Raw genomic sequence first — 26,988 nt, 5'->3', positions numbered from 1 at the left:
AGGATTTTTAGCGTTTTTTTCGTGTTTTTTCGCTATAAAAACGTGATAAAAACGCGAAAAAACGCTAACATATGCCTCCTATTATTTACAATGTATTCCGCATTTTTTGTGCAAATGTTGCGATTTTTTCCGCGAAAAAATCGCATCGCGGAAAAAAAAGCAACATGTTCATTAAAAATGCGGAATTGCGGGGATTCTGCACACCTAGGAGTCCATTGATCTGCTTACTTCCCGCACGGGGCTGTGCACACCATGCGGGAAGTAAGCAGATTATATGCGGTTGGTACCCAGGGTGGAGGAGAGGAGACTCTCCTCCACGGACTGGGCACCATATAATTGGTAAAAAAAAAAAGAATTAAAATAAAAAATAGTCCTATACTCACCCTCGATGTCTTCCCGCCTCACCGCTGCATGCTGCCGCTTCGGTTCCTATAGCTGCTGTGCGGTGAAGGACCTGCCGATGACGTCACTGTCTTGTGATTGGTCGTGACCGCTCACATGACCGCGACGTCATGGAAGGTCCTGCGCGCGCACACCAGCTATAGGAAGAGGAACGGACGCCGCTGAGGAGATGTCTGGGTGAGTATAACCATTTTTTTTATTTTTTTTATTATTTTTAAACATTCTATCTTTTACTATAGATGCTGCATAAGCTGCATCTATAGTAAAAAGTTGGTCACACTTGTCAAACAGTATGTTTGACAAGTGTGACCAACCTGTCAGTCAGTTTTCCAAGTGATGCTACAGATCGCTTGGAAAACGTTAGCATTCTGCAAGGTAATTACGCTTGCAGAATGCTAAAAAAAACGCGAAAAAAACAGAAAAAAAAAAATGCGGATTTCTTGCAGAAAATTTCCGGTTTTCTTCAGGAAATTTCTGCAAGAAATCCGGACGTGTGCACATACCCTTACTATGTCTCTGGGAGGAGGAGATGTAAAGAGAAGATTAATGACATGTGAAGCCTTCTCGATATTTCGTCTTGGAACCTGTCATCTGGCTGGCTTGAATGCAGGCCTGAAATCATGTACCATATTAGAACCTAGGTTAATGGTGTCATTAATGTAATCTAATGTAATTTGTTGTTAACATATTTTGACATTTTGTATGAATTATCATGTTTTGTTATATTGTTGTTGTTGCCATATATGTTGACTGTCATTTTAATTAGTGTTTGTCACATGACTTTTTGACTGATTCTCAGTGTAGTTAAATACTTGTTATTTCATCTGTAGCATAGCTTTGACAAAGAACATGCAGAGTGTTTGAAACACGTAGCTGCTATACACTGCTATTTGGTCATGTGAACTTGCCTGTACAAGTCTTTTTATATGAAAACAAATAAATTACTCTTTTTGGACTATAATGTGAGTATAACAGTTTTTTTATTTTTAAATAAAAAAGTAAAAATGGGGGTATTTTTAATTTAAAATAAAGCATGTTATTCTAAATGTGTATTTACCATTTATTTACAATATGACTATAGAGTTAGTAATGAATAGGCATTTTATCGATGCCTCTCCATTACTAACTTCTGGGTTTGATGTCAGCAGCCATAAAACAGCTGACATTAATCCCACAAATATTAACCTCACTTGCCACCACCCAGGGCAAGTGGGAAAAGTCGGGTAAGGTGCCAGAATTGGCGCATCTCATAGATGTGCCTTTTGGGGGGAGACCGCAGGCTGCTTTTTTTAGGCTGGGAGGGCAATATCCATGGCCTCTTAACAGCCTGAGAATACCAGCCCCCAGCTGTCTGCTTTAGCTTGGCTGGTTGTAAAAAAATGGGGGGGGGACCCCACACCATTTTTTTTTTTCATTTATTTAAATAAGTTAAAAAAAATTGTGGATATCTGTCTATTCTTGATAACCAGCCAGGATAAAGCTGACAGCTGAGGGTTGCAGCATGCTGCTGCCAGTTTTGCCATGCTGGTTATCAAAAATAGAGGGGAACCCACACTTTTTTTGTTATAGCGTATGCGCCGGCTGATGAGTGAGCAGGTGCCTGGTGTCGCTGTTATCAGCAACAGTAGGCGTAGGCTGATGGGAATAGTACTCCCATCAGCCGACGCCTGTGTCCAGAGGTAAACTTGACAGCGTGGGAGCTGCAGCGCTTTGACTGGTGGTAATGATCTTACTGCCGATCAGAGCCACCAGTGTTTCTCACGCTGTCATGCAGATGATAGTGTGGGAGACACCTGATGTTCGGGGTGCAAAACAAACAGTAACACAGACTTCCTGGAGAAGTCCATGTTCGGGGTCTGTGCCTGTACAGTAGGTGTTGATTACAGACCCGAACTTTACTGTTTGAGTTCGCCCATCTCTACTCATGTCGCAAAAAAAACAAGCCATAGCTATGTTAAAAAAAAGAAAAAAGTATGTTAAAGCAGAGCTCAACTCTCAAGTACTCCTCCACAAAGGTGCTTGAAATAATGTAGTGGAGAGCTGAGATGGATTTGTTTGTGACTGCAGAAACATTACTGATGGGAAAATGCAAATGCCGCTGTAACTATGCATATGTCAGAGGATTATCTTCTGCCCTATGCATCAACAGAGCTGAATTTGCATTATCACATCACTGATCTGTCAGTAGCAGGCAACAAACACAGCTCAGCTCTGCACTGCATAGTTATTATGTTGTGGAGGAACACAGCAGGCACTGATAGAAGTCAGCTAACAATGATTTAAAAACATTCAACTATACGGATGTAGATGGCAGGAGATAAAATTGGCCATGCTACGTACTGTACAGGAGCAAAAAGTGAATAGAGTGTATTCTATCTTTGGAATTAACTATTTAACTATGTCAGTACTTGATACAGAGAAGAGCTATGCTAACTGGAAGCCTGCTGAAAGGTTGCACTGCACATGATTGGCCAGGAACACTAGAACTACAACAGGAAACAATGGAAACAGGAGAGTAAATAGAACCTGGAAAGGCATCCTTTGATGTGTGATTTATACTTAACAGGGCAGATATAAAAATAAGTTACATTGGCACGAATAAATACATGTGGAGATTATTATAAGGTTACACTATGATTTTGGAAATAACTCTTTAAAAGTGATTGTCCACTACTAGGACAAAACCTTCTAGATTTGAATGTTTGCCCCCGTGAAAATAAAAACATCTATACTCTATACCGATGGCATTCCAGTGGTGTCGGCACTTACTGGGGTTCATGTGCGGTTGTTATGACACATGAACCCTGCACCCAATCAGTGCCTGTATCACTGTCCCTGCCTTTGGACGTAGTAGTAATCAAGAGGAAGTGAGTGGACAGCCGCAGCTCTCACTTCCTCTTTATTAGAAATATGTCCGAAGGAGGAGACAATGACACCAGGGCTAATTGGGAGCAGGGCTCACGAGTCACAACAACTGCATGTGAGCTCCAGTAATGTGAGTTACGACACTGCTGGTGAAGGCTAATTCATTCAAAATATTTATTACAATGGCCGCCATTGCAGCTAGGCGCGGGAGCACCGCTGTACATCTGTAACATAACAGACTCTCAGTGACTACCCACTAACAACACAAGAACAGTGTTGCAATACTAGCGATAAAACGATTAAGGCTCTGGTAGAGCCGAAACGTTTTATATATATCGCTTCTACTTTATATTCCTGTTTTGCTCCCAAACTATTTGGTTCTATGTAATAAATATTTTGAATTAATTAGCATTACCCTGAGTGTGCGATGAAATTATATTATACTGCTATTAGGACCTACCTGTCCATTACACCGGCACCTCGCAATTTTGACCAAGTGCATGCTAACTTTACTTCTATAACTGCTGGAAAGGCGTTGGCACGGGAGACGAGTATAGATGTTTTCATTTTCACTGGGGAATTTATATCGAGAAGGGGTTGTCCTAATAGTGGACAACCCATTTAAGCTACTTTGTCTGAAGTCTATCTAAAGCTCACCAAGAAGTCAGCATTAAAAGCTAACTTCTATAATAGCAAGGACCTTTTAAATGAGCAGACAAACTGTCTCAAATAAGTCAACATCATAAGAAGTCGACTGATGATCATTTTATATGCAGTAGTCATTGTGAAACAATTTGCAAGTTGATTGATGATTGCTCATCATCATTTAGTATACATTCAAATCAGCAGCATGACCATGTTTACACAATGCAATAAAGCATGCTGCAAACAATTCATGATACTTATGCCCATATGAAAGATGTGATCAGATAACATTTGGTTTGTTATAAGATATGGTTTAATACCATACTGAAGCGTTTAACAGATTTTACATTTATTTAAACTTTGCTAAGCTAATAGTTTACCATTGATGATGGACAAAATTCCGGAGCCCTCTGCAATAAATGTTTTTGATGTGATTCACTTTTTGATGACAAAATCTGCACAAAAAAAGAGTACAATAAACAAAGGTAAATGAGAAAATCGATCATAGAGCAAGCAACGTGTTATTTTTAAAAATGAGAAACACACTCATTATATAAAACCCACTGCTTTCTATCTCTAAACAATAGTTCGCCTGTGAGATAAATGCTTTCTTCCTTCTAGAGATTTTCATTCAAAAGACTGAGTGTGTCAAGTCAATAAGGAATTAAAGTGTAAATGCATTTTAAGTTTTCATCCCGAAGCATGTTTTCACCTTCCTGATCAGGAAAATTCTCTCAATTCTAACCACTGTCACTTTATGAGGTCATAACTCTGGAACGCTTCAATGGATCCCAGTGATTCGGAGATAATTTTTTCGTGACATATTGTACTTCATAATAGTGGTAAAATTTATTTGATGTGACCTACCTTTGAAGAGACTTTGAGGGGTCTATATGACAGAAAATACCAAAAGTGACACCATTCTAAAAACTGCACCCCTCAAGGTACTCAACACCACATTCAAGAAGTTTATTAACTCTTCAGGTGCTTCACAGGAATTAATGGAATATGGAAGGAAAAAGTGGAAATCCCCTACAACTGACACCATTTTGGAAACTAGACCACTCAAGGAACTTATCTAGATGTGTAGTGAGTACAGATGAGCCACCTCCCTAGTGTTCGGGTTCGGTTCGTCGAACAGGGAGATGTTCGCCAAACTGATCGTCGAACTGTTCGACGAACACCGTCGAACCCCATTGAAACCAATAGCAGGCAAACACAAACACATACAAACATATGGAAAACACATAGAAAACACCTTAAAAGGTGTCCAAAAGCTGACAAACTGCTCAAAAGACACAACAAACACATGGAAAAGTCACAACTACACATAGTCATGTGAAAAGAAAAGAGATGGAGGAGTAAAAGGAGGAGGATACACAGATATAGGCATGTCATGCCCTTCTAAAGTTAAGAAAGGCTGGAGTAAAAATCTAAACTCACTCTACCAACACCCAGACGTCTTGACAAAAAAAAAAAAAAAAGAAATATCTTTAGGTAGAATGGCGGTGGGTCCATTCAGAACACTTTCCTTAGAAGACGTAGTGGTACCCCCGTTGGGAGTTGTGCCAAAAAATGAACCCAATACATTCAGACTAAACCACCATTTGTCATATCCAAGGGGCAGGTCAGTAATCGACAACATCGAGGCAATCAGGTGGGTCAAGAAGTTGGGAAGGGGCACCCTAATGGTCAAAACAGACATTGAGGGGGCTTTCCGGTTACTACCTGTGCCTCCGAATAGTGTCCTCCCATTGGGCTGCTTCTGTGAAGGAGCAAACTACATGGATCGCTGTTTGCCCATGGGGTGCTCCATATACAGCTCACTATTTGAGGTGTTTAGTTGCTTCCTCGAAGGTGTCGTCATGGACGTTTGTAAGGCGGCACATATTATCCATTACCTCGACGACTTCTTATGCCTGGGCCCAAAAGATTCACCACAGTGTGAAAACACATGGTAGTCCACCTCTGAGAAGGAGAGAGGACACCCCACAGCCGAGGGATTAGATTGAGAAAGAAAGAAGGTGGTGTAGCTTGCTTCATGGGTGGGGTACTCTGCTGAGTAGCAGAAATTGCTACTAGGCCCAAAAGGATTTCCTTGGCCAAATGCCATTAAAAAATAGTAGTTAGGTAAACAGGCTGTGTAGCTTGCTTCATAGGTGGGGTACTCTGCTGAGTAGCACAAAATGCTATTAGGTACAAAACGATTTCCTGGGCTAGATCAGTTAAAAATGAGTAATTAGATCAACAGGCGATGTAGCTTGCTTCATGGGTGGGGTACGCTGCTGAGTAGCACTAAATTCTACTAGGCCCAAAAGGATTTCCTGGGCTAGATGCTGTTACAAAATAGTAGTTAGGTAAACAGGCGGTGTAGCTTGCTTCATGGGTGGGGTACGCTGCTGAGTAGCACTAAATTCTACTAGGCCCAAAAGGATTTCCTGGGCTAGATGCCGTTACAAAATAGTAGTTAGGTAAACAGGTGGTGTAGCTTGCTTCATGGGTGGGGTACGCTGCTGAGTTGCACCAAATTCTACTAGGCCCAAAAGGATTTCCTGGGCTAGATGCCGTTACAAAATAGTAGTTAGGTAAACAGGCGGTGTAGCTTGCTTCATGGGTGGGGTACGCTGCTGAGTAGCACTAAATTCTACTAGGCCCAAAAGGATTTCCTGGGCTAGATGCCATTACAAAATAGTAGTTAGGTAAACAGGCGGTGTAGCTTGCTTCATAGGTGAAGTACGCTGCTGAGTAGCACCAAATTCTACTAGGCCCCAAAGGATTTCCTGGGCCAGATGCTGTTAAAAATAGTACTTAGGTAAACAGGCGGTGGGTGGCTGGGCTACTCTGCTGACTAGCAGACACTGAAGCTTTGGAGCAGACCTCTGAATCCCAGGCCATAGTATGAGTAAACAACTCTGCAGACGACCCCACCCACTTGGAATTGACGATGGCAACGTCATGTAAAACTCAGCAAGGAGACTAAATCAAAGAGTCTCCATTTTTTCCAAAAATTCGGCCACAGACACCACTTAAGTGGCATCAATTTCGCCAGAGTTTTTTAAAACGGTTGGTGAGGTGATTTTCAAAAATCATCAAGCTTTTAGCCTCCCCAAGATGACACAGGGGTAGAAAAGTCCTTGCGGATCCAGAATTTGTTCATCTTGATGAACGTTAGTCTGTCTACATTGTCACTGGACAGCCGCGTGCGCTTATCTGTCAGCATACCACCAGCAGCGCTGAACACACGTTCAGAGAGAACACTGGCTGCGGGGCACGACAAGATCTCCAAGGTGTGAGTGGCGAGCTCAGGCCATTTTTCAAGATTGGAAGCCCAAAATGAGCAAGGGTCCACTTCCACTGTCATGGCATCGATGTTAACTTGGAGATACTCTTGTACCATCCTCTCTAGGTGTTGGCTGTGCGTCAGACTTCTTGTCTCCTGTGGCCTTGCAAAGGATGGTCTAAAAAAATCTTTAAAAAATTGCTGTTACCACCAGATACGATGTTACTGTTACGGTTTGAGTGATGACTCGATAGTCCCACGGTTGGCAAGTTAGAACTCAGAGATTCACTACGTGCACCACTGGTGTTTTGTGGAAAAGCAGATGTTAGATTCTGTAACAGTCTCTGCTGATACTCCTGCATGCGTGAATTCCTTTCCATGGCAGGAATTATTTCGCCAAATTTGCTTTTGTACCGGGGATCTAAGAGTGTGGCAACCCAGTAGTTGGCATTACTTCGGATTCTGACAATCCGAGGGTCATGTTGCAGGTAGTGCAGTAAGAAGGCACTCATGTGTCTTGCGCATCCCGGAGGACCAAGTCCTTGTTGTCTTGGTGGTGGCGAGGTGAGAATCATGCTTCCATCGTCTGCCCTCTCCCCCCAACCTCGCACAACAGAAATTTGATCAAGGTCTCCCTCATCTGATGAGTCTTCCATGCCCAGCACCAGTTTGTCCTCCACTTCTTCCTCGCCTCCTGCACCTTCCACAACAGTTTGGCTGCTACCATGCGCCCTCGGTAATCCCTCTCCCCCAGCCTCCAATGCCAGCTGCCTTGGTGCTGCCAACCTTCTTGACCTTGGAGATACGATCCCTTCTGCATACGACTCCTCCTGTTCCTCCTCCTCCTCTTGTTCCACCACCTGACTCCAAACACTGTGTAAGGTGTGCTCCAGCATGTAAATCACCGGAATGGTCATGCTGATAATGGCATTGTCAGCACTATACATCTTCGTTACTATTTCAAAACTGTGCAGAAGGGTGCATAGGTCCCTGATCTGAGACCACTCCTGCAGCGTGATTTGCCCCACCTCTTGAGCTCGTTGGCCTAGGCTATACGTCATAACGTATTGCACCAGGGCTCGTCGGACAGTGCAGACACTGCTCCTAGGCCCAAAACTATTAACTGGATTAGATGCAGTAAAAATTGAGATACACAGGCGGTATAGTTTGTTTCACAGGCGGGCTACTCTGCTGACGTGCAGACAATGCTACTAGGCCCCAAACTATCAACTGGATTAGATGCAGTGAAAATAGAGATACACAGGCGGTATAGTTTGTTTCACAGGCGGGCTACTCTGCTGACGTGCAGACAATGCTACTAGGCCCAAAACTATGAACTGGATTAGATGCAGTGAAAATAGAGATACACAGGCGGTATAGTTTGTTTCACAGGCGGGCTACTCTGCTGACGTGCAGACACTGCTACTAAGCCCCAAACCCCAAAACGATTTACTGGGTTAGATGCATGTAACAAAACACTCCGGGATCGCCTTTGCTGGGGTCAAAGGTCACGTGGTTTGTGCATTGAACTCTGAGGCGACAGCAGGTTTCCAAGTTGACTGACCTCAGGTCAGGTTTATTAAAGTGAAAGCAACATAGGAAAAACAAAACATAAAAATAAATCCTAGCCTGTCCGGCACTAACTAAACAAATACGTTGCTATCTTAACAACTGGGGGGGCTTCTCCCACCCAGCTAACAACACACAGTCCTTGAGCACAGCTCTCACTCACGTTTGTCTCACACAGACAGGCAATCTGTGTGCCCCAGGCTGACGACAGAAACCCCCAGCTGGTCATCCTTTATTCCTGCACTTATTAACCCCTCGGTATCCTGAAGATACTGAGCGGCCTAACTCGCATAGGACAAGTACCTGGGCGAGATATATCTGCCCCCGACTACCAGACCGACATGACTCTTACATATCCCCCCCCTTTGCTCAGACCGCTCCGGTCGAGCAAGAGCACTCCTGAAACAGTGCACTCGGGACAGGGCATCAGCGTTCCCCATCTGCATCCTGGGGCGGTGCTCCACCGTAAAAGAGTACGCCTGCAGTGCAAGGAACCACCGGGTTACCCGACTATTACGGTCCTTGTGTAGGTGCATCCACTTGAGAGGGGCATGGTCCGTGACCAGCCTAAACTTCCTACCTGCCAGGTAATACTTGAGGGAGTCGAGAGCCCATTTAATGGCTAGGCACTCTTTTTCAACTACGGCATACCTCTGCTCATGTACATTCAGTTTCCGGCTGAGGTAGAGGACCGGGTGTTCCACTCCGTCCCTCACCTGTGAAAGTACAGCTCCGACACCAGTATCAGAGGCATCAGTTTGCACCACAAACTCGCTGCTGAAATCAGGAGCCACTAGTACTGGCTGAGAGCACAAAGCCCGTTTCAGGCTGTGGAAGGCCTCTTCAGCAGCCAAGGTCCATTTTACAATGACGGAACCCTTCCCTTTGGTAAGGTCCGTCAAAGGGGTGGCCATGGCTGCAAAGTTGGGTATGAACCGGCGATAATAGCCGGCAATCCCCAGGAAAGCTTGTACTTGTTTCTTCTTCACGGGTTGCGGCCAGCCCTGAATTGCCTGTATTTTGTCGATCTGTGGTTTAACCACTCCTCTGCCAATCACGTAACCCAAGTAGCGGGCTTCTTCAAGTCCGATGTGGCATTTCTTGGCTTTCGCCGTTAAGCCCGCGCTTCGTAGGTCATCAATCACTGTCTGTACCTTCCGGAGGTGAATTTCCCAGTCCATGCTGTAAATTACGATGTCATCCAGGTAGGCCGAAGCGTACTGCCTGTGGGGCCTCAAGACTCGATACATCAATCTCTGGAACGTTGCTGGAGCTCCGTGAAGTCCAAACGGCATGTAGACATACTGGAACAGACCTTCCGGTGTAGCAAATGCCGTCTTCTCTCTGGCCGCCTCCGCCAGAGGGATCTGCCAGTACCCTTTTGTTAGATCCAGGGTCGTAATGTATCGGGCTTTACCAAGCCGGTCGATTAACTCATCGACCCGGGGCATAGGGTACGCATCAAATTTAGAAGCCGCATTCAGTTTCCTAAAGTCATTACAAAACCGGATGGAGCCATCCGGCTTAGGTACCAACACGATTGGACTGGACCAGGCGCTGTGCGACTCCTCAATGACTCCTAAGTCCACCATTGCCATTACTTCCCGGGAGACGGCTTCACGGCGCTTCCGGGATCCGGTAGGGCTTCGCATGAACTGTGACCCCAGGTTCTGTGACAATTTCATGTTTCACCAGCTTAGTCCGGCCAGGTTTTTCCGAGAAAAACTGTCGGTTCTGTAACAAAAACTGCTTAACCTCAGATTTTTGTTGTTCCGAGAGAGTCTCGGCAATCTGCACCTCCGGTACGGTAGGTGAGCAAACCGGATGGGGCAGATCCGCCGTTAGGGCAGAGCGGTCTTTCCAGGGCTTTATCAGATTCACATGATAAATCTGTTCTGGTTTTCTCTTACCAGGCTGGTACACTTTATAGTTCACTTCACCAACTCTACCTACGATCTCAAAGGGACCCTGCCATTTCGCCAGAAATTTACTATCTACCGTAGGGATCATGATCAACACCCTATCCCCAGATGCAAATGTACGGACCTTAGCGCCTCTATCATAACTTTGCCTCTGGGCTCCCTGGGCCTGTAACATATGGTCCTTAACAATGGGCATCACAGCGGCAATACGGTCCTGCATTTGTGTTACATGGTCGATCACCGTTTTAAAGGGAGTGACTTGTCCTTCCCAGGTCTCTTTTGCGACGTCCAACAGTCCACGGGGACAACGGGTGTACAACAGCTCGAAAGGCGAAAAGCCTGTGGAAGACTGGGGAACCTCCCTAATGGCAAACAGCAAATAGGGTAACAAGTAATCCCAGTTCTTCCCATCTTTGTCTATCGCTTTCCGGAGCATCTGTTTTAAGGTTTTGTTGAACCGCTCAACCAGGCCATCTGTTTGGGGGTGATAGACAGATGTACGCAACGGATCTATTTGTAAGAGTCGGCAGAGCTCCTTCATTACCCTCGACATAAAGGGAGTCCCCTGGTCGGTGAGTATCTGTTTTGGAATTCCCACCCGACTAAACACTTGTACCAATTCCTTGGCAATCGTCTTGGTAGCTGTGTTACGCAAAGGGATGGCTTCCGGGTAACGAGTGGCATAGTCCACGATGACGAGAATATGTTGGTGCCCACGTGCGGCTCGGGGAAGGGGCCCAACCAAATCCATCCCAATCCTCTCAAATGGGACTTCTATGATAGGGAGGGGTACCAAAGGGCTACAGAACCGAGGTTTAGGCGCAGAGATTTGGCACTCTGGACAGGACTCACAATAGTTATGCACATCATTATGTATACCGGGCCACACAAAACAATGTGATATCCTTTCTGTGGTTTTCTGTACCCCCAGATGTCCCCCCATTATATGCCCGTGGGCCAGGTCGAGTACCTTCCGCCGATAAGGTTTTGGCACCACTAACCGTTGTACAGTGTCTTCCCCTTTTTTTTCTACCTGGTAGAGCAAATCATTCTCAAGTACCATGTACGGGTATGCCAGCCTAGTGTCAGGTTCTACGGGTACCCCATCTATCATTTTTACATTTTTCCTAGCCGGAGACAGGGTAGGATCTTTCATTTGCTCGCTGCGGAAGTCATCCGACTGGACTTCCAAATCTGGCAGGCAGGGTGCTGGATGGCTGTCTGCCTCCGTCTCTCGCTGAGTTTCCTCAGTTTCCCCCGCCATAACTGAGAAGGGGAAGTGAAAGTTAGATTTAACAACCTCCCCAGCAACGTCTTCCTGTGGGGCCTCCTCTAGGGGCTCGGGACCCCCCGATGGCATGGGAGAAGATTCACGGGCACAGCTACCGTGAAGGAGCAACTGATTCTCCCACAACTGCCAGAAATGGGGAAAATCCCTGCCCAGGATTATATCCTGTAACAATGCGGGAACGAGTCCCACTTTGTGTTGCACAGACCCATAGGGAGTGGAAATCCATATGACTGCTGTTAGGTACGAGCAAGTGTCCCCATGCACACACGTTACAGAAAACTTGTCAGACGGACCAGATGGAAGTGCCACCAGACTGGCTTTCACCAGAGTCACCACACTTCCAGAGTCTAGTAATGCCACAACATTCTACCCATCAACAGATAATTCACACAGGTGCTTTGCTGTATCATTTTGACCCGCATTCACACTCACTAGCCCTGTAACCAAAGACATGCGTTTTTTAGAGTCTGTAACGTCGCACTGCACGGGTTCAGTGGTAACAGGACAGTTCGCAGAAACATGGCCCTTCTCATGGCAGCGGAAACACCTAACAGGCCCCCTACTGAGACCACCGTCCAACATTCTCGGTCTCGGAGTGCGAACAGTCCCGTGTTCCTCCCCCACAGTTTTAGGTGATTTTCCTTCACCCGCAGTCCCTGGAACAATCTTACCGGTTCCCCGAGGAGGAGGCACGGACCGGGTGCTAGCGGTTTCATCGGGAAGTCCTTCTGCCACGGAATAACGCTCGACCAACTCCACAAGTTGATCCGCGGTCGTGGGATTTCCTTGGCTTACCCACTTTCTCAGCACTGGTGGTAGTACCCTCAGGTACTTATCCAGGACAATCCGCTGCATTATTTCTGGTGTTGTCAGTACCTCGGGTTGCAACCATTTCTTTGTTAAGTAGATCAGGTCGAACATCTGAGACCGCGGCGGTTTATCTGGCTGGTATGTCCACTGGTGTACCCTCTGCGCACGGACAGCCGTCGTCACCCCCAGCCGGGCCAGGACCTCAGCTTTCAGCTTCTCAAAGTCCTGAGCGTCTTCCGGGTCCAAGTCATGGTAAGCTTTTTGGGCCTCGCCGGAGAGAAACGGGGCAATCAAATCGGCCCAACGTGCCTTCGGCCACTTCTCCCTCAAGGCCGTCCGCTCAAACGTTGTCAGGTATGCCTCGACGTCATCTTCTGCAGTCAGCTTTTGCCAGTATTGACTCACATGGATCCTTCTGGACTCTGCTTCTGGGTCCACCTCAGGCATGCTCACCAGGCGCTGCGCCACCTGTTGGAGAAGCTGGCGGTCTGCACCCGTCATGTCCACTAACTCCTTCAGCTGTGCGGCCATCAAGCGATTAGCTTCATGCTGTGCGGCAGTGGCCTGCTGCTGCACGGCAGTGGACTGTACTAGGGCTTTCACCACGTCTTCCATACTGTCGCCTGTGCCACGTTATTGCCCGCGTTCTCCACCACAATGTAACAAAACACTCCGGTATCGCCTTCGCTGGGGTCAAAGGTCACGTGGTTTGTGCATTGAACTCTGAGGCGACAGCAGGTTTCCAAGTTGACTGACCTCAGGTCAGGTTTATTAAAGTGAAAGCAACATAGGAAAAACAAAACATAAAGATAAATCCTAGCCTGTCCGGCACTAACTAAACAAATACATTGCTATCTTAACAACTGGGGGGGCTTCTCCCACCCAGCTAACAACACACAGTCCTTGAGCACAGCTCTCACTCACGTTTGTCTCACACAGACAGGCAATCTGTGTGCCACAGGCTGACGACGGAAACCCCCAGCTGGTCATCCTTTATTCCTGCACTTATTAACCCCTCGGTATCCTGAAGATACTGAGCGGCCTAACTCACATAGGACAAGTACCTGGGCGAGATATATCTGCCCCCGACTACCAGACCGACATGACTCTTACATGCAGTAAAAATTGAGATACACAGGCGGTGTAGCTAGCTTCACAGGCAGGCTATTCTGCTGACGTGCAGACACTGCTACTAAGCCCAAAACCCCCCAAAACGATTTACTGGGTTAGATGCCGTAAAAATTGAGATACACAGGCGGTGTTGCTAGCTTCACAGGCGGGCTACTCAGAAGACTATCAGACAATGCTACTAGCCCACAAGGATTGGCTGAGATAGATTACACCAAATGCTTTGACTAACACTTGCACAGCACTGGCTTAGACCTGCCTGGCAAACAGTGCTATGAACTGCTGTAACCTACCCTGAAAAGGGCTGATATTACAACTAGTCCCAACTCCCGACTCCCTAAACCTGTCTCTCAGAAAATTCGCTGGCAAAAAAAGACTATTTGACTGTATAGAGCCCACAGCAGCAGCGGTGCCGTCTAACACTAAGCTGCAACAGTGAGGAAATGGTGACGACGGGGCAAATGGCTAGTTCTCATTGGGCAAGTAGTGACATGTGACATACACAGCCAATGACACATGCCCTTGCTTGTCTGCATCACATGCACATTGCTGTGTGTGTGCGCACTGCTGATAGGCTGAGAGACTGCACCGCCCCTCTGTAAATGCGGGAAAGAAAAAAAAATGGAGATCGGCGTTATTTCAGCACAGATCTATCCCCCGGCAACTATACACTGAAACAGTCCATTAACAATGATAAACAGTTTTAATGTGCAAATCAAGCTAGGCTTTTGGTGAACGAACAGTTATCAAACAGAAACTTGAACAGCCGAATTTTCAGCAAATTGTTCGGGTTCGTCGAATGACTCGAACACCGTCCAAAACAGCTCGAATTTGAAATTAGCGAACAGTTCGACTCGAACACCGCTCATCTCTAGTAGTGAGCACATTGAACACCCAGGTGCTTCACAGAAGTTTATAAAGTGGAGCCTTGAAAATTAAAAAAAATCACATTTTTCCTGCAGGCAGGGCACAGCATATCAACATCAGTGCAAGGGCTGCAGGCACTGTATGTGCTTCCATTGCTCCCACTGCATCACTCCCAAAGCTCCATAACTGTCTGCTATATACCTTTTTTTTTGTTGTCTTTTCTATATACCTTTTTTTTTCCAAAAATTCACCCCAAATAAACAAAAATATACAGTCTGTTTTTGTCAGACTGAGGCCTGTTGAAAAATCCTAGTTTGTCAGGCATAGTTGTGTGTGCTAGCCTTGTGCCACTTTTTTTGTGTGTTTTAAATTCACAGTAAAAGGCCTCATATATCTGCGTGCTCCAAGTTTTCGCATTTTATTCTGTTTTGCCACCGTTTTTGCTGCCTGATACTCAAATTCTACACAGCACTATTTAGCATCTTCAAAAAAAAAGGCCACATATTTGCCAGTGTGGTATTTCCGTGACAGCCCTCATATATCTGTGTGCTCCAAGTTTGTGCATTGTAGACCGGTGTACCTCTTTTTTTGCTGTCTGATACTCTAATTCTATACAGCAGTATTTTGCATCTTAAAAAAAAAAGGCCACATATTTTACAGTGTGGTATTTCCGTGACAGCCCTCATATATCTGTGTGCTCCAAGTTTGTGCATTGTAGGCCGGTGTACCTCTTTTTTTGCTATCTGATACTCTAATTCTATATAGCAGTATTTTGCATCTTAAAAAAAAAGGCCACATATTTTACAGTGTGTCCTCACTCCTCCTGTACCAGTTATGACTTGTATTGTTCAAGATTATTGTACTTGTTTTTATTATGTATACCCCTCCTCACTTGTAAAGCGCCATGGAATAAATGGCGCTATAACAATAAATAATAATAATAATAATATATCTGCGTGCTCAAAGTTTGGGCATTGTAGGCCGATGTACATCTTTTTTTGCTGTCTGATACTCTAATTCTATACAGCAGTATTTTGCATCTTAAAAAAAAAAGGCCACATATTTTACAGTGTGGTATTTCCGTGACAGCCCTCATATATCTGTGTGCTCCAAGTTTGTGCATTGTAGGCCGGTGTACCTCTTTTTTTGCTATTAAGCATTTATTAAGCATTTGCTTCACCAAAAAGCCCCCCAAAAATTGAGAAAGTCTGTTAGATAAGGCTGAGACCTGCCTGGTGTTTGTCTTAGAAAAATCGTAGATTTGCAGGCATACTGATCAGGTATTATTTCTCTACTAATAAATATAGTTTTGTTGATCATTTGAAATAGTGCAGTAGTCCATTTAAAATGGGCAAGGCAAGGGACGGGGAAGTGGACGTGATGATGATGGTGCATGCAGAGGACGAGGCTGTGGCCAAGGTGAAAGAGGGCAACAACAAAGACCCACATCTTCTCGCTCATCCTTCCTGTCCCAGTTTCTAGGGGACCGCAGCACACCACTATTGAAGCCAGAGCAGTGTGAAACGGTTGTTGGTTGTAGCGGATAATGCTTCCAGTCACTTAGCCACCACCACCAACACCATGTCTTCCACATGGTCAAGTCTGAGTAGTCGTGAGTGTGACCCAGATATTCCTCACCCTGATCCTCCTTCTTCCCACAATGCCGAGTGCCCTGAGACAACTGATCCCACACTTGGACACTCTGAAGAGCTGTTCAGTTTTAAATTTTAAGAATCCGGACTCTGCCAGTCAACCTCAAGTGGGGACAGATGATATCGCATGTAGAGCTGCCCAAAGCTTTGACCGGCCCCAGTCACACGAAGGCGATGGTGGGAAAGTGTCACAAGAGGTGGACGATGATAAGACACAATTGCCAGAAAGTCAGGAGGAGGAGCAGGGTGCGGATGTGGAAGACGAGGTGTTGGATGACATAGTGATTGACCCAACCTGGCAGGAGGATAAGCATAGCGAGGACAGCAGCACACAAGGGGAAGGAGGCATATCCCCTCAACAGGCAGGAAGAAGCAGTGTGGTGGCGACAGACAGAAGGTGTGCATCCGTTCCCTGTAATACCAACATGAGTGAAGTTGCCATTCCACCTGTGAGATCTTCCTGAGTCTGGCTATTTTTTAAAGACTCTGCCGATAACCCCAAACAGGCCATTTGCAGCACCGATCGTGCGCACATCAGCAGGGGTAGCAAAACAACCAGCCTGACCACCACCAGCATGATCAGGCACATGGCATCAAAGCTCCTGACTTTGTGGGCCGAACCCAAGGCTCCAGGACAACTGCCTGCAGGTCGCACCACTGCTTCTTCCACTGTTTTGCGGAGAAGCCAATCCCCAGTACACTATACATGTGAAGATGCCTCTACCCCTGCACCTGTTGTGGCCCACAGTCAAGCAGCACCATCATCAAGTCCGTCCATGTCCTTCTCCCAGCACAGCCTTCAATTGTCTATACCCCAGTCTTTGGAACACAAGCGGAAATACCCCGCCAACGCCCCACAGGCCACAGTCCTAAATTCAAACATTTCTCTTCTGCTTGCGCTAGAAATGCTGCCTTATAGGCTCCTTGAGACGGAAGCTTTCTGCAAACTGATGGCGGTGGCTGTCCCAAGGTACTCGGTGCCCAGTCGCCACTATTTCTCCCAGTGTGCAGTACTCACATTACAGCAGCATGTGTCCCACAACATTACCCGTGCCCTCAACAATGCTGTTACATGGAAAGTCCACCTAACCACGGACACATGGACAAGTACTTGTGGGCAGGGACGGTACCTCTCACTGACGGCACACAGGGTTAACATAGTGGAAGCCGGTACCCAGTCGCACCTTGGGAAGGAACACATCATCCCCACGCCAAGGATTGCTGGCCCTACATCAATCAGAGTTGCCCCCACAGTCTACAGCTCCTGCACCTCCTCCTCCTCCTCTTCATCCTCCATCTCTGAAATCAACACATCAGTCCGAAGCTGGAAGCACTGCAGCAGTGCCTCAGCCAAGCGGCAACAGGCTGTGTTGAAGCTAATCTGCATAGGTGACAAACCGCACAATGCAGAAGAGTTGTGGACAGCTCTGAAAGAGCAGTCAGATGTTTGGATGACACCGCTGAATCTACAGCCAGGCATGGTCGTGTGTGACAATGGCCGTAACCTTGTGGTGGCTCTGAGGCAAGGTGAGCTCACACATGTACCTTGCTTGGCTCATGTGCTTAACCTCGTGGTTCAACGTTTTCTGAAAAGCTACCCGGAAATGCCGGATCTGCTAGTGTAAGTACACCATCTACCTGACTATTTTAGAAAGTCAGCTACAGCTTCAGCCACCCTTGACGTGCTTCAGCAGCGTTTTCAGCTTCCAGATCACCGACTGTTGTGTGGTCCCTACGCGCTGGAACTCTTCGCTGCATATGTTGGAAAGGATTTGTGAACAGAAGAGGGCAGTTGTTGACTACCAACATCAACAAGGCCATCGAATTTCAGGTCAGACTCCACACATAAGACCTCAGGAGTGGACATGGATGTCAGACACATGTAACATCCTCCAAAACTTTGAGGACTGCGCCAAGATGGTGAGCGGCAATGACGCCATAATTAGAGTCACCATCCCGCCTCTCAGCATTCTGAAAACCTTTCTGCTCACAATTATAGAGGATGCATTGCAGGCAGAGCACGAGGACATGAAGCAAGGAAGCATACAGGGGGATTACACTCAGCACAGCCTCATGTCTTCTCAACGCGGATTGGTAGGCAAAGAGGAGAAGGAGGAAGAACAGGAGCTACTTTCATGTGCTATAGACAGTACTACAAACACATCTGTATTAGCGTCTGTTCAGCGGGGATGGCCTGAGGACAGGGAGGAGGAGGATGAGGATGAGGAGGACAGATTGGTCAGTCGTCCTGTTGGTGAGGACATGGAAGTCTTGCCTGTTAGCAGTCTGGCACGCATGGCTGACTTTATGTTGCGCTGCATTTCACGTGACCCTCGCATTATCAAAATTTTGGGTGACACTCATTACTGGTTGGTGACACTTCTAGACCCACGCTGCAAGGAGAACTTTCAATCTTTTCTGCCTGAGGCAGAGAGGTGTACTAAAATGTTGCAGTACCAGAGGGCCCTTGTAGCAGAATTACTTAGAAAATTCCCATGTGAGAACGCTGGCAGCAGACGTCAGAGTTTGTTGTACAACCAAGGAGTCCAAGCGAGAGAGACAGAAGTACAATCCAGCTCAGGCAGGGGAACAATGGCCAAGTTCTGGGAAAGTTTTCTCAGACCCTCCCATCGTGGCGGCACAGAGGCAAGGGATGTTGTCACAAGAAGTGCAACATTTATGAAGATGGTGAGGGAGTACCTTGCAGATCGTACAAACGTTCTCCGTGATTCCTCTGTGCCTTTTAATTATTGGGTATCCAAGCTAGACACGTGGCATGAACTGGCTCTCTGCGCTTTGGAGGCCCTGGCCTGCCTTGCTGCTAGCGTTCTGTCAGAGAGGGTTTTTAGTGCCGCTGGTGGAATTATAACAGATAAGCGCATCCGCCTGTCAACTGAACATGCTGACAGGCTGACTCTTATAAAAATGAACAAGGGCTGGATTGGGAAAGACGTCTATACACCACCAAGTGAAAACAGCAAAACATAACCTTAAATACATTCTCTCTTTTGGGGAGGTGTATTCTCATGCACCTCTTCACAATTACATTGGTTTTACTTCTTAACTCGGTCTCCTGCAATCTGTCCTGTACCTGCCAGTAGATCACCAGGGTTGAACATGCTCTGTACGGTGCATTTTGGCCAAAGGGGCTGTGATGGCACCCTTATTTTTTAAAAAAGGATCCCACATTGGGGAATTGGGCATGACATTACTCTGGGCCTACTTCTTAACACGGTCTCCTGCAATCTGTCCTGTACCTGCCAGTACAGTGCATTTTGGCCAAGGGGGCTGTGATGGCACTCTTTTATTTTTTTAAAAAAAGGATCCCACATTGGGGAATTGGGCATGACATTACTTTGGGCCTACTTCTTAACTCGGTCTCCTGCAATCTGTCCTGTACCTGCCAGTAGATCACCAGGGTGAACGTGCTCTATACAGTGCATTTTCGCCAAGGGGGCTGTGAGGGCACTCTTATTTTTTTAAAAAGGATCCCACATTGGGGAATTGGGCATGACATTACTTTGGGCCTACTTCTTAACTCGGTCTTCTGCAATCTGTCCTGTACCTGCCAATAGATCACCAGGGTGAACATGCTTTGTACTGTTATAGGCCGGTGAAATTTGGCCAAGGGGCCTGCGATGGCATTAGTCTATTTTTAAAAAGGTACCCCCATTGGAGAATTGTTTGGCAGATCATACACTGCATTATAAGTCTCAGAGACACACAACACTATACTGGGCCTAATTCTTAGCTCTGTCTTCTGCAATGTCTCTTGTTTAACTGCCACTAGATCACCAGGGTTTGTACTGTTATAGGCTGGTGAAGTTTGGACAAGGGGGGCTGTGATGGCACTAGTATATTTTTAAAAAGGTACCCCACATTGGTGAAACCACATCCTTGTTGGCAAACACTTCATAACATTTGTGTACATTAAAGAGCTCACTTGAAAAACTCCTTTTTGTGTTGCCTGGTTGGACACAATACACTTCATATAAATTTGATAAAGCAATGCTGTTAGTTTGGCTCAGTAGTTCATTAAACTTAATTCTTTGTCCACTATATTAGTTTCTCTCCTTGACAGCCTTAACTTTGGCTGCCTCAAATGTACAAATGGCGAATATGCTTCCGAAAATTTGTAAACAAGATTGAAATACTGTATACCGAATGCATTCAGACAATCACATAGCTGCATTTCTTGTAAAACATTTACAGATGTGACGGACAATGCTCATAGTGACACAATCTTGATAAATGTTTGTTTATTCACTTCAGAAACAGTTCTAAGCCTCTATATGTTTGCTGTTTGTCATTGTAAAACATTAAAGTTTACTGAAACTATGCCTGTGGTGGTTTGATCTAAATTCTTGTGGCTTTTATTTTCTAGGGGTTTATGGCCCCTCGTCTGATGACTCCATGATATCTCAGTTTCATCCGACCTTGAAAAGTGGCCACTTGAAGGTCTGGGTTAAACTAGAGTTACTACATAGTGTAAATCACTATATAAGACCAGAGAAACATGACTAAGACAGATGCCACAACTGGGGTACCTGTACATGTACAGTGTGCTCATACCTGCATAATTGGGGACGCCCATGCAGTGTAGGTAATCTCCCAGGGGTTCTCTGTCTTGGTGTTGCGTCTCTGATATTTCAGACAGATGATGTTTCAAAGCCTCTTGGTGATGATCTAAGTATAATGTATGTAGTTAATCTTCATATATACGTAATCACATTTGTAAAGCGCTGTGGAATAAGTTGGCGCTACATAAATAAAAATTATTATTATTATTATAATCACTATATGTATTTAACCCTTATATGTACTTATTAACCTTTGTATGTTAACATATACAAAAGTGTACGCACTCACACTATTCAATCATACTATTCCTTGATTTTTGTAGTTTGCAATAAAATTGCATTGTATTGCAAGTATTAGCCTTTTTTAAAGCCGTTTCTGATCCTTACTGTTAAAAAAAATGGCAAATAAAATTGCCAAATTCGCCTGCAAATAATTGTGCAAAGAGGGAACCATCATACCATTAAAAAATACAAGTGGATTTTCATGGGCCCATCCAGTATGTGGGTTCAAAGGCGTAAAGGGGTGCATATGACTATGCAGCAGGGCTGGCATTGCTGCCAATGTGGAAAACAAAGGAGTACGGAGTACAAAATTCATATTGTGAAGTGAATTTTCATGGCCCATCCAGTATGTGGGTTCAAAGGCTTATTGGGGTGCGTCCAGGAGTCCCCCCTGGACATATCTTATGACAGGGGTTTTGTAATGCGTCGTAATTCTTGGCAGCCCACCCACTCACAGCGTAGGCTACAACAGTTTAGGAGACCCACTGTTTCATAATGGCCCTTTAAGAAGATTAATGCTGCCTGATGCACCAGTAAAAATAGGCTCTGTGAGGACTCTGTGAGTCCTTCCTTCATAAATGAAACAAGATAGGTCTGCTTATGTGTCACACACCACATGGCCAGCTAGGGTTGTTAAATGTTACAATGACATTTCCCAGTGAATGCATTTGTAGTGGTTGAAAGCAATGTTAAAGTTGAAAAATGCTTCAAAAATGCGGCATCTGAACTAAGCCTAAGTGGGGGAGGAAATTTTCGGTCTGGGGTTAAATATTTGGCCTTACAGGCAAGTCATTAACCTGCAAAGGATGTGCCTTAACTTATTTCAAAGCAAAATCCGTTTTGGTTTCGTTTTCATGTGTTTTTTGTGGCACCGGGAAAAATGGCATAAATCTCAGAAAAATTGGATTAAAGCTGTGAACTAGGAGTCAGGAATGCTTCCAGGGGCGATCCCCATGATGTCCCTGTGTCATTTGAGCAGTGTTTCGATGTTTTTAGACCTTAAAAGGACCCCCGGGGGGGTCACGGTAAAAATACTCCGGTCTCCCATAGACTTACATTGGGCTTGTTGTTCTGGCCGAGTACCCGAGTATTCCAATCTGCTCGACCTGAGCAACGAGCACCCGAGCATTTAAGTGCTCGCTCATCACAACAGAGGACGTATGAATCAAGCCGCATACAATGTTATCCTGGAAAAACAGTTGATTCCTTCTGCTCAGGCAATGTTCCCCAACTTTGAGGACTGTTTATTTTCAAGCAGGACAATGTGCCAAGCCACACAGCTAGGTCAATCAAGGTGGGGATGAAGGACCACCACATTAAATCACATAAAAAAGTCATGGCCAGCCCAATCTCCAGGCCTGAACTCCACTGAAAACCTATGGAATATAATCAAGAGGAAGATGGACAGTCACAAGCCATCAAAGAAGAACTGCTTACATTTTTGTACCAGGAGTGGCATAAGGTCACCCAAAAGCAGTGTGAAAGACTGGTGGAAAGCAAGCCAGGACGCATGAAAGCTGTGATTAAAAATCATGTTTATTCCACAAAATATTGATTTCTGAAATCTTCCTGAGTTAAAACATTATTAGTATTGTTTCTAATTGATTCTGAACTTGTTTTTTTTTTTTTTTGCATTAGTTGAGGTGTGCAAGCAATGCATTTTTTGGTTATTGTGACCATTTCTCATTTTCAGAAAATAAATACAAAATTTATTGCTTGGAACTTTGGAGACATGTTGTCAGTAGTTTATAGAATAAAAGAACAACTTACATTTTACTCAAAAATATATCTATAAAGAGAAAAGTCAGACAAGCTGAAAATTTTGCAGTGGTCTCTTCATTTTTGCTAGAGCTGTATATATTTTTTCGTTGTTGTTGTTCTTTATTTGGGGATTTTTTAAAAAAAATATTTTTACACTTTGCAATAACTTTTTTTTTTACAGTGTCCCAGGATGGGTGACAGATCACTGATCTCATACTCTGCAATGCTTCTGCACTGCAGAGCAACAGAGCAGCATCTGACAAGCTGGGGAGGAGGCGTGTCAGCTCCTGCTCTTAGCAAACACTCACAAGCCACCTTTGCTGCAGGACCCTGAAGTATCCTGTGGCCATATTGTGGCCAGGGGTCACCTGATGGAGGCACACAGGGAGCTCACTCTCTCTGCGATACTTCTCGATATCGCTGTCACTGCCCATGATCGACACTAGCATCAATCGTGAGCGATGCTGCATACATATACTGTGCGACGCTGTACATATACTTCTCTTTGTGGGAACGCAGCTTCTGCAGAGCAGTACATGTACGGCGCATGTTGGGAAGGGGCTAAAATCTATTTTAAAAAGATAACATTAATCTACATAAATTAAATACAAATGCATAACACAACCATAACTAAGGTGTTAACAGAACATAATAGAATAAAACATTATGTAAATCAGATCTTTATGTTGACCCCTTCAGAACATGTGCCGTACATGTACGGTGCTACGGGAAATACAATCCTGCAAACCGCCGTACTCGCCATCATGCTGGCTCACTAGCAAAGATGACACCCTGCAGTAACGCCCACAATCTGTGCTTTCGGCAATTGCAGGCGTTTAACCCCTCTGATGCCACTGTCCAATAAAAATACTTTATGTGCTGTTGTCATCTGATGGTGTGGAAAAGTGGGGCTAGTCCAGGTTTGGTCATTTTTATCAGCGGGAGCCTGTCAGCTTTCTGTTGACAGATGAAAGCACCTGTTTTTTTATGAACCTATGAACCCCCCCCCCCCCCCCCCACACACACACACACACACACACACACACACACCTTCAGCACAACACATCCAACGCATAGGACAGCTCATGCCAGGTGTCAAGCTTTAAAATCCATTAGTTGAAGGTCACAGAGGAATTCATGAGGAATTCATGAGTATGCTGGTTTGGTCAGACAGGTATTGCTTAAACATCTTTAAAAAAAAATCCCTCTTTGTCAAAAATACATGGTCATCAAGCCCTAGATGTTGGGATGGTGTCATGCGATAGGCCCAAGTCTTTGACATTGGCGTCTCCCACGCCTCTCCTCCTTGGTTGGGCAAGGAATCTTGCCCACTGCTACTAGCATTGCCTGATGGGAATTTTCTCAACATATTTTCCATAATGGCCTTCTGGTATAGCACCATTTTAGAAGACTTCTCCACCTCAGGAAGGAGAGATGAAAAGATCTCCTTGTAGCATGGATCTAGCAGGAAGAACAACCAGTACCCTTTTTTGGCCAAGATGAATGTAACGCGAGGATCACAGGATAGGCAGCAGTACATAAAGTTGGCTATATGTATGTGTTAGGCGCTTTGATTCTTCCTCTGGACAAGATGGATCCCAACCTTTTTCTTCTCCTGCGGTCCCCAATTCAGTCTCGACCGCAGTGAATGCTGCTGAGCAAAGACGTCGGTCTCAGCGTCTTGCTCAGATCCGGGCTGTTTGCTTGGTTACTGCTGCCTCTCCTGGTTCAGCTATAGTAACTGGCAATACTCAGCGGTGAGCAGTCACTCCTGAGACTAAGTCCAGGTTTTGCTCTACTGAGCAGGCTCCTGGGTCAACTTCTTGTTGGTGGTCATCAGTCACATTCTGAGGTCCTGGTCTGGCTCCGGATTGGCCGGTGAGCAAGGTCCTGTCAGATTGACAGAAACTATAAAAGGATCTTTGGTGCGCCAGTAGGTGTGCTAAGATCATTTGTGTGTACTTGCTCTGTGTGTGTAGGTGGGACAGTTACCACCAAGTATGCACATGTGCTGCTATTAGCACCACAGGTGCGTTTCTACAGGCAGTGCAGGGTAGGAACTCCAGCTGGAACCTAGCATCTACTCCGGGCTCAAAAGTCACCGAGTGTTAGAGTAGGTTCAAACACCAGCATAGTGGGGGAGAGTTATAGGGAACTCAACTAGCGTCATGTCTGCTGTAAGCCTGTGACGTTTAACAGGGTACAGTCCTTTAGTTTATACCACGTGGCAGCAGCTCTGTGGAGTAACAGAGCTGGCCATAAGTTGCTATGCACACTTTGTGTCTGTTTAACACTGTGTGGCAATTGCTATTCAGCTACCTTCTTTTCACCATTGTTCACACTAGCTGCAGTTTTCCATCTCTGCACGATGGACCCCGGGTGGCGATCGCACTTTATTATATTTTATTTAGTGCGTTCCGCCAACCCTAACAATGTGTCAAGCTCCCTACAACCATCACTTCCCCATATCCACACTGATGATGACTCTCCATGTCCTCCTCATCCCATCCACGCAGGAAAGACGGGACGAAGGTTGTGTGTGTACTAGCCTCTGTTGCGCTAGCAACCAGCTCCTGTTCATTCTCCTCAGCCTCCAGCTCCGCATTGTTACCCAATCTGCGCTAAGTAGATGAGATGAGGCTGGGCAGTGTCTCCCTGTCTCATGTCTTCCTCTATATTCACCTGGTCTGCATGCATAGCTTCATATTTATTTGTGAACGTGGTCATCTGGTCAACAGTGAAGTATGAGAAGGAAGCCTTTCACGAGGTAAGAGATCGTGAATCGCATACATCTTTGTCATACAATCCTCTGTCTGATTTCTCCAAGACTTTATATGAGATTTTGGACCGAGCCCTAACACAAGGAATTAAACCTAAGAAAGTCTTTGAGTGCTTTCTAGTGTAATATCCGGTGGTCCCTACTTTCTATCTTCTAACTAAGGTCCACAAGGATCCAGTGGAGCCCCCGGGGAGTCCGATTGTCTCTGGCATAGGAGGGCTTTGCGACCCGATATGCAAATTTATTGAGTACTATCTACATCCCCTGGTGAAGTCGCTGCTATGTCAGGGAATTGGATCGCCTCACCCTACAGTCGATATGCTTTTTTCTACAGTAGAGGTAGAGTCACTTTATACTAGCATTAAGCATACAGATGGGTTGGAAGCAGTGGAATTCTTTCTAGGTATGAGCAACCTTGATTCTGCATTGCATTCCCTGATCCTGGAACTTACTCAGGTTTATTTTGACACATAATTTTTTCACCTTCAAAGATCGTTTTTTTCTTCAAAGCCGCGGTACTGCAGTGGGCATGAAGTGCGTGCCATCGTACGCTAATCTCTTTCTTGGCTTCTGGGAGAGGGAGATTTTTGGTGATGTTGCGTGCGCCGCTTCCCATGTGCAGTGTTGGTATAGATTTATTGATGATGTGTTTATTATTTGGCAGGGTCGAGTCTGGTTTTCTGGACTTCATCCATGGATTGAATCAGAACAACCGTAATATCCATTTGACTCACAGAGTTGCTATGAATGAGATCAATTTTCTGGATGTTAGGATCTTTAGGTGTGAGGGTGGTGGGGTACAGACTGATGTGTTCCGGAAGGGAACGTCGGTTAATGCCCTACTAGACTCCGCCTCGGCACATATACTATCCACGATACAAGATATACCTAGAGGTAAATTTTTGAGGATGAGGAGAATTTGTTCCATGAGGTCTTTAAGAGGCGGGCTCAGGACCTCTCCATTCCTTTCTAGGATCGGAGATATAGTATGAGGAATATCAAGAAGGGTTATTTGCGAGCTAGAATGGTTCAAAGGAACCAGTTGCTCTGCAAAACCTCTGTTCCTACCATGATGGATCAACCACTTAGATTTATCACCACGTTTAATTAGTAGGGTGGGATCAGACAAATTTTGCAGAAACACTGGCCTGTATT

At 45.5% G+C, this 26,988-nt stretch overlaps 1 protein-coding gene across 5 annotated transcripts in view; it reads right to left on the bottom strand.

Annotated features, from left to right (window-relative positions):
- RECK (reversion inducing cysteine rich protein with kazal motifs) overlaps positions 1-26,988 on the bottom strand; it is a 1,181,658-nt gene that overhangs the window by 961,280 nt on the left and 193,390 nt on the right. For 4 of the 5 annotated variants that reach the window (XM_077269439.1, XM_077269433.1, XM_077269437.1 and 1 more), the window contains one exon: positions 4,293-4,367. In XM_077269439.1, the coding sequence (XP_077125554.1) occupies positions 4,293-4,367 (75 nt within the window). Of the gene's footprint in view, positions 1-4,292; positions 4,368-21,003; positions 21,118-26,988 lie in introns of those variants that run through there. The other variant, XM_077269436.1, reaches the window with a different exon arrangement.

Source organism: Ranitomeya variabilis, chromosome 6, assembly GCF_051348905.1.
Source record: "Ranitomeya variabilis isolate aRanVar5 chromosome 6, aRanVar5.hap1, whole genome shotgun sequence".
Taxonomy (NCBI): domain Eukaryota; kingdom Metazoa; phylum Chordata; class Amphibia; order Anura; family Dendrobatidae; genus Ranitomeya; species Ranitomeya variabilis.
This window is presented reverse-complemented; position numbering and strand designations above follow the sequence as displayed.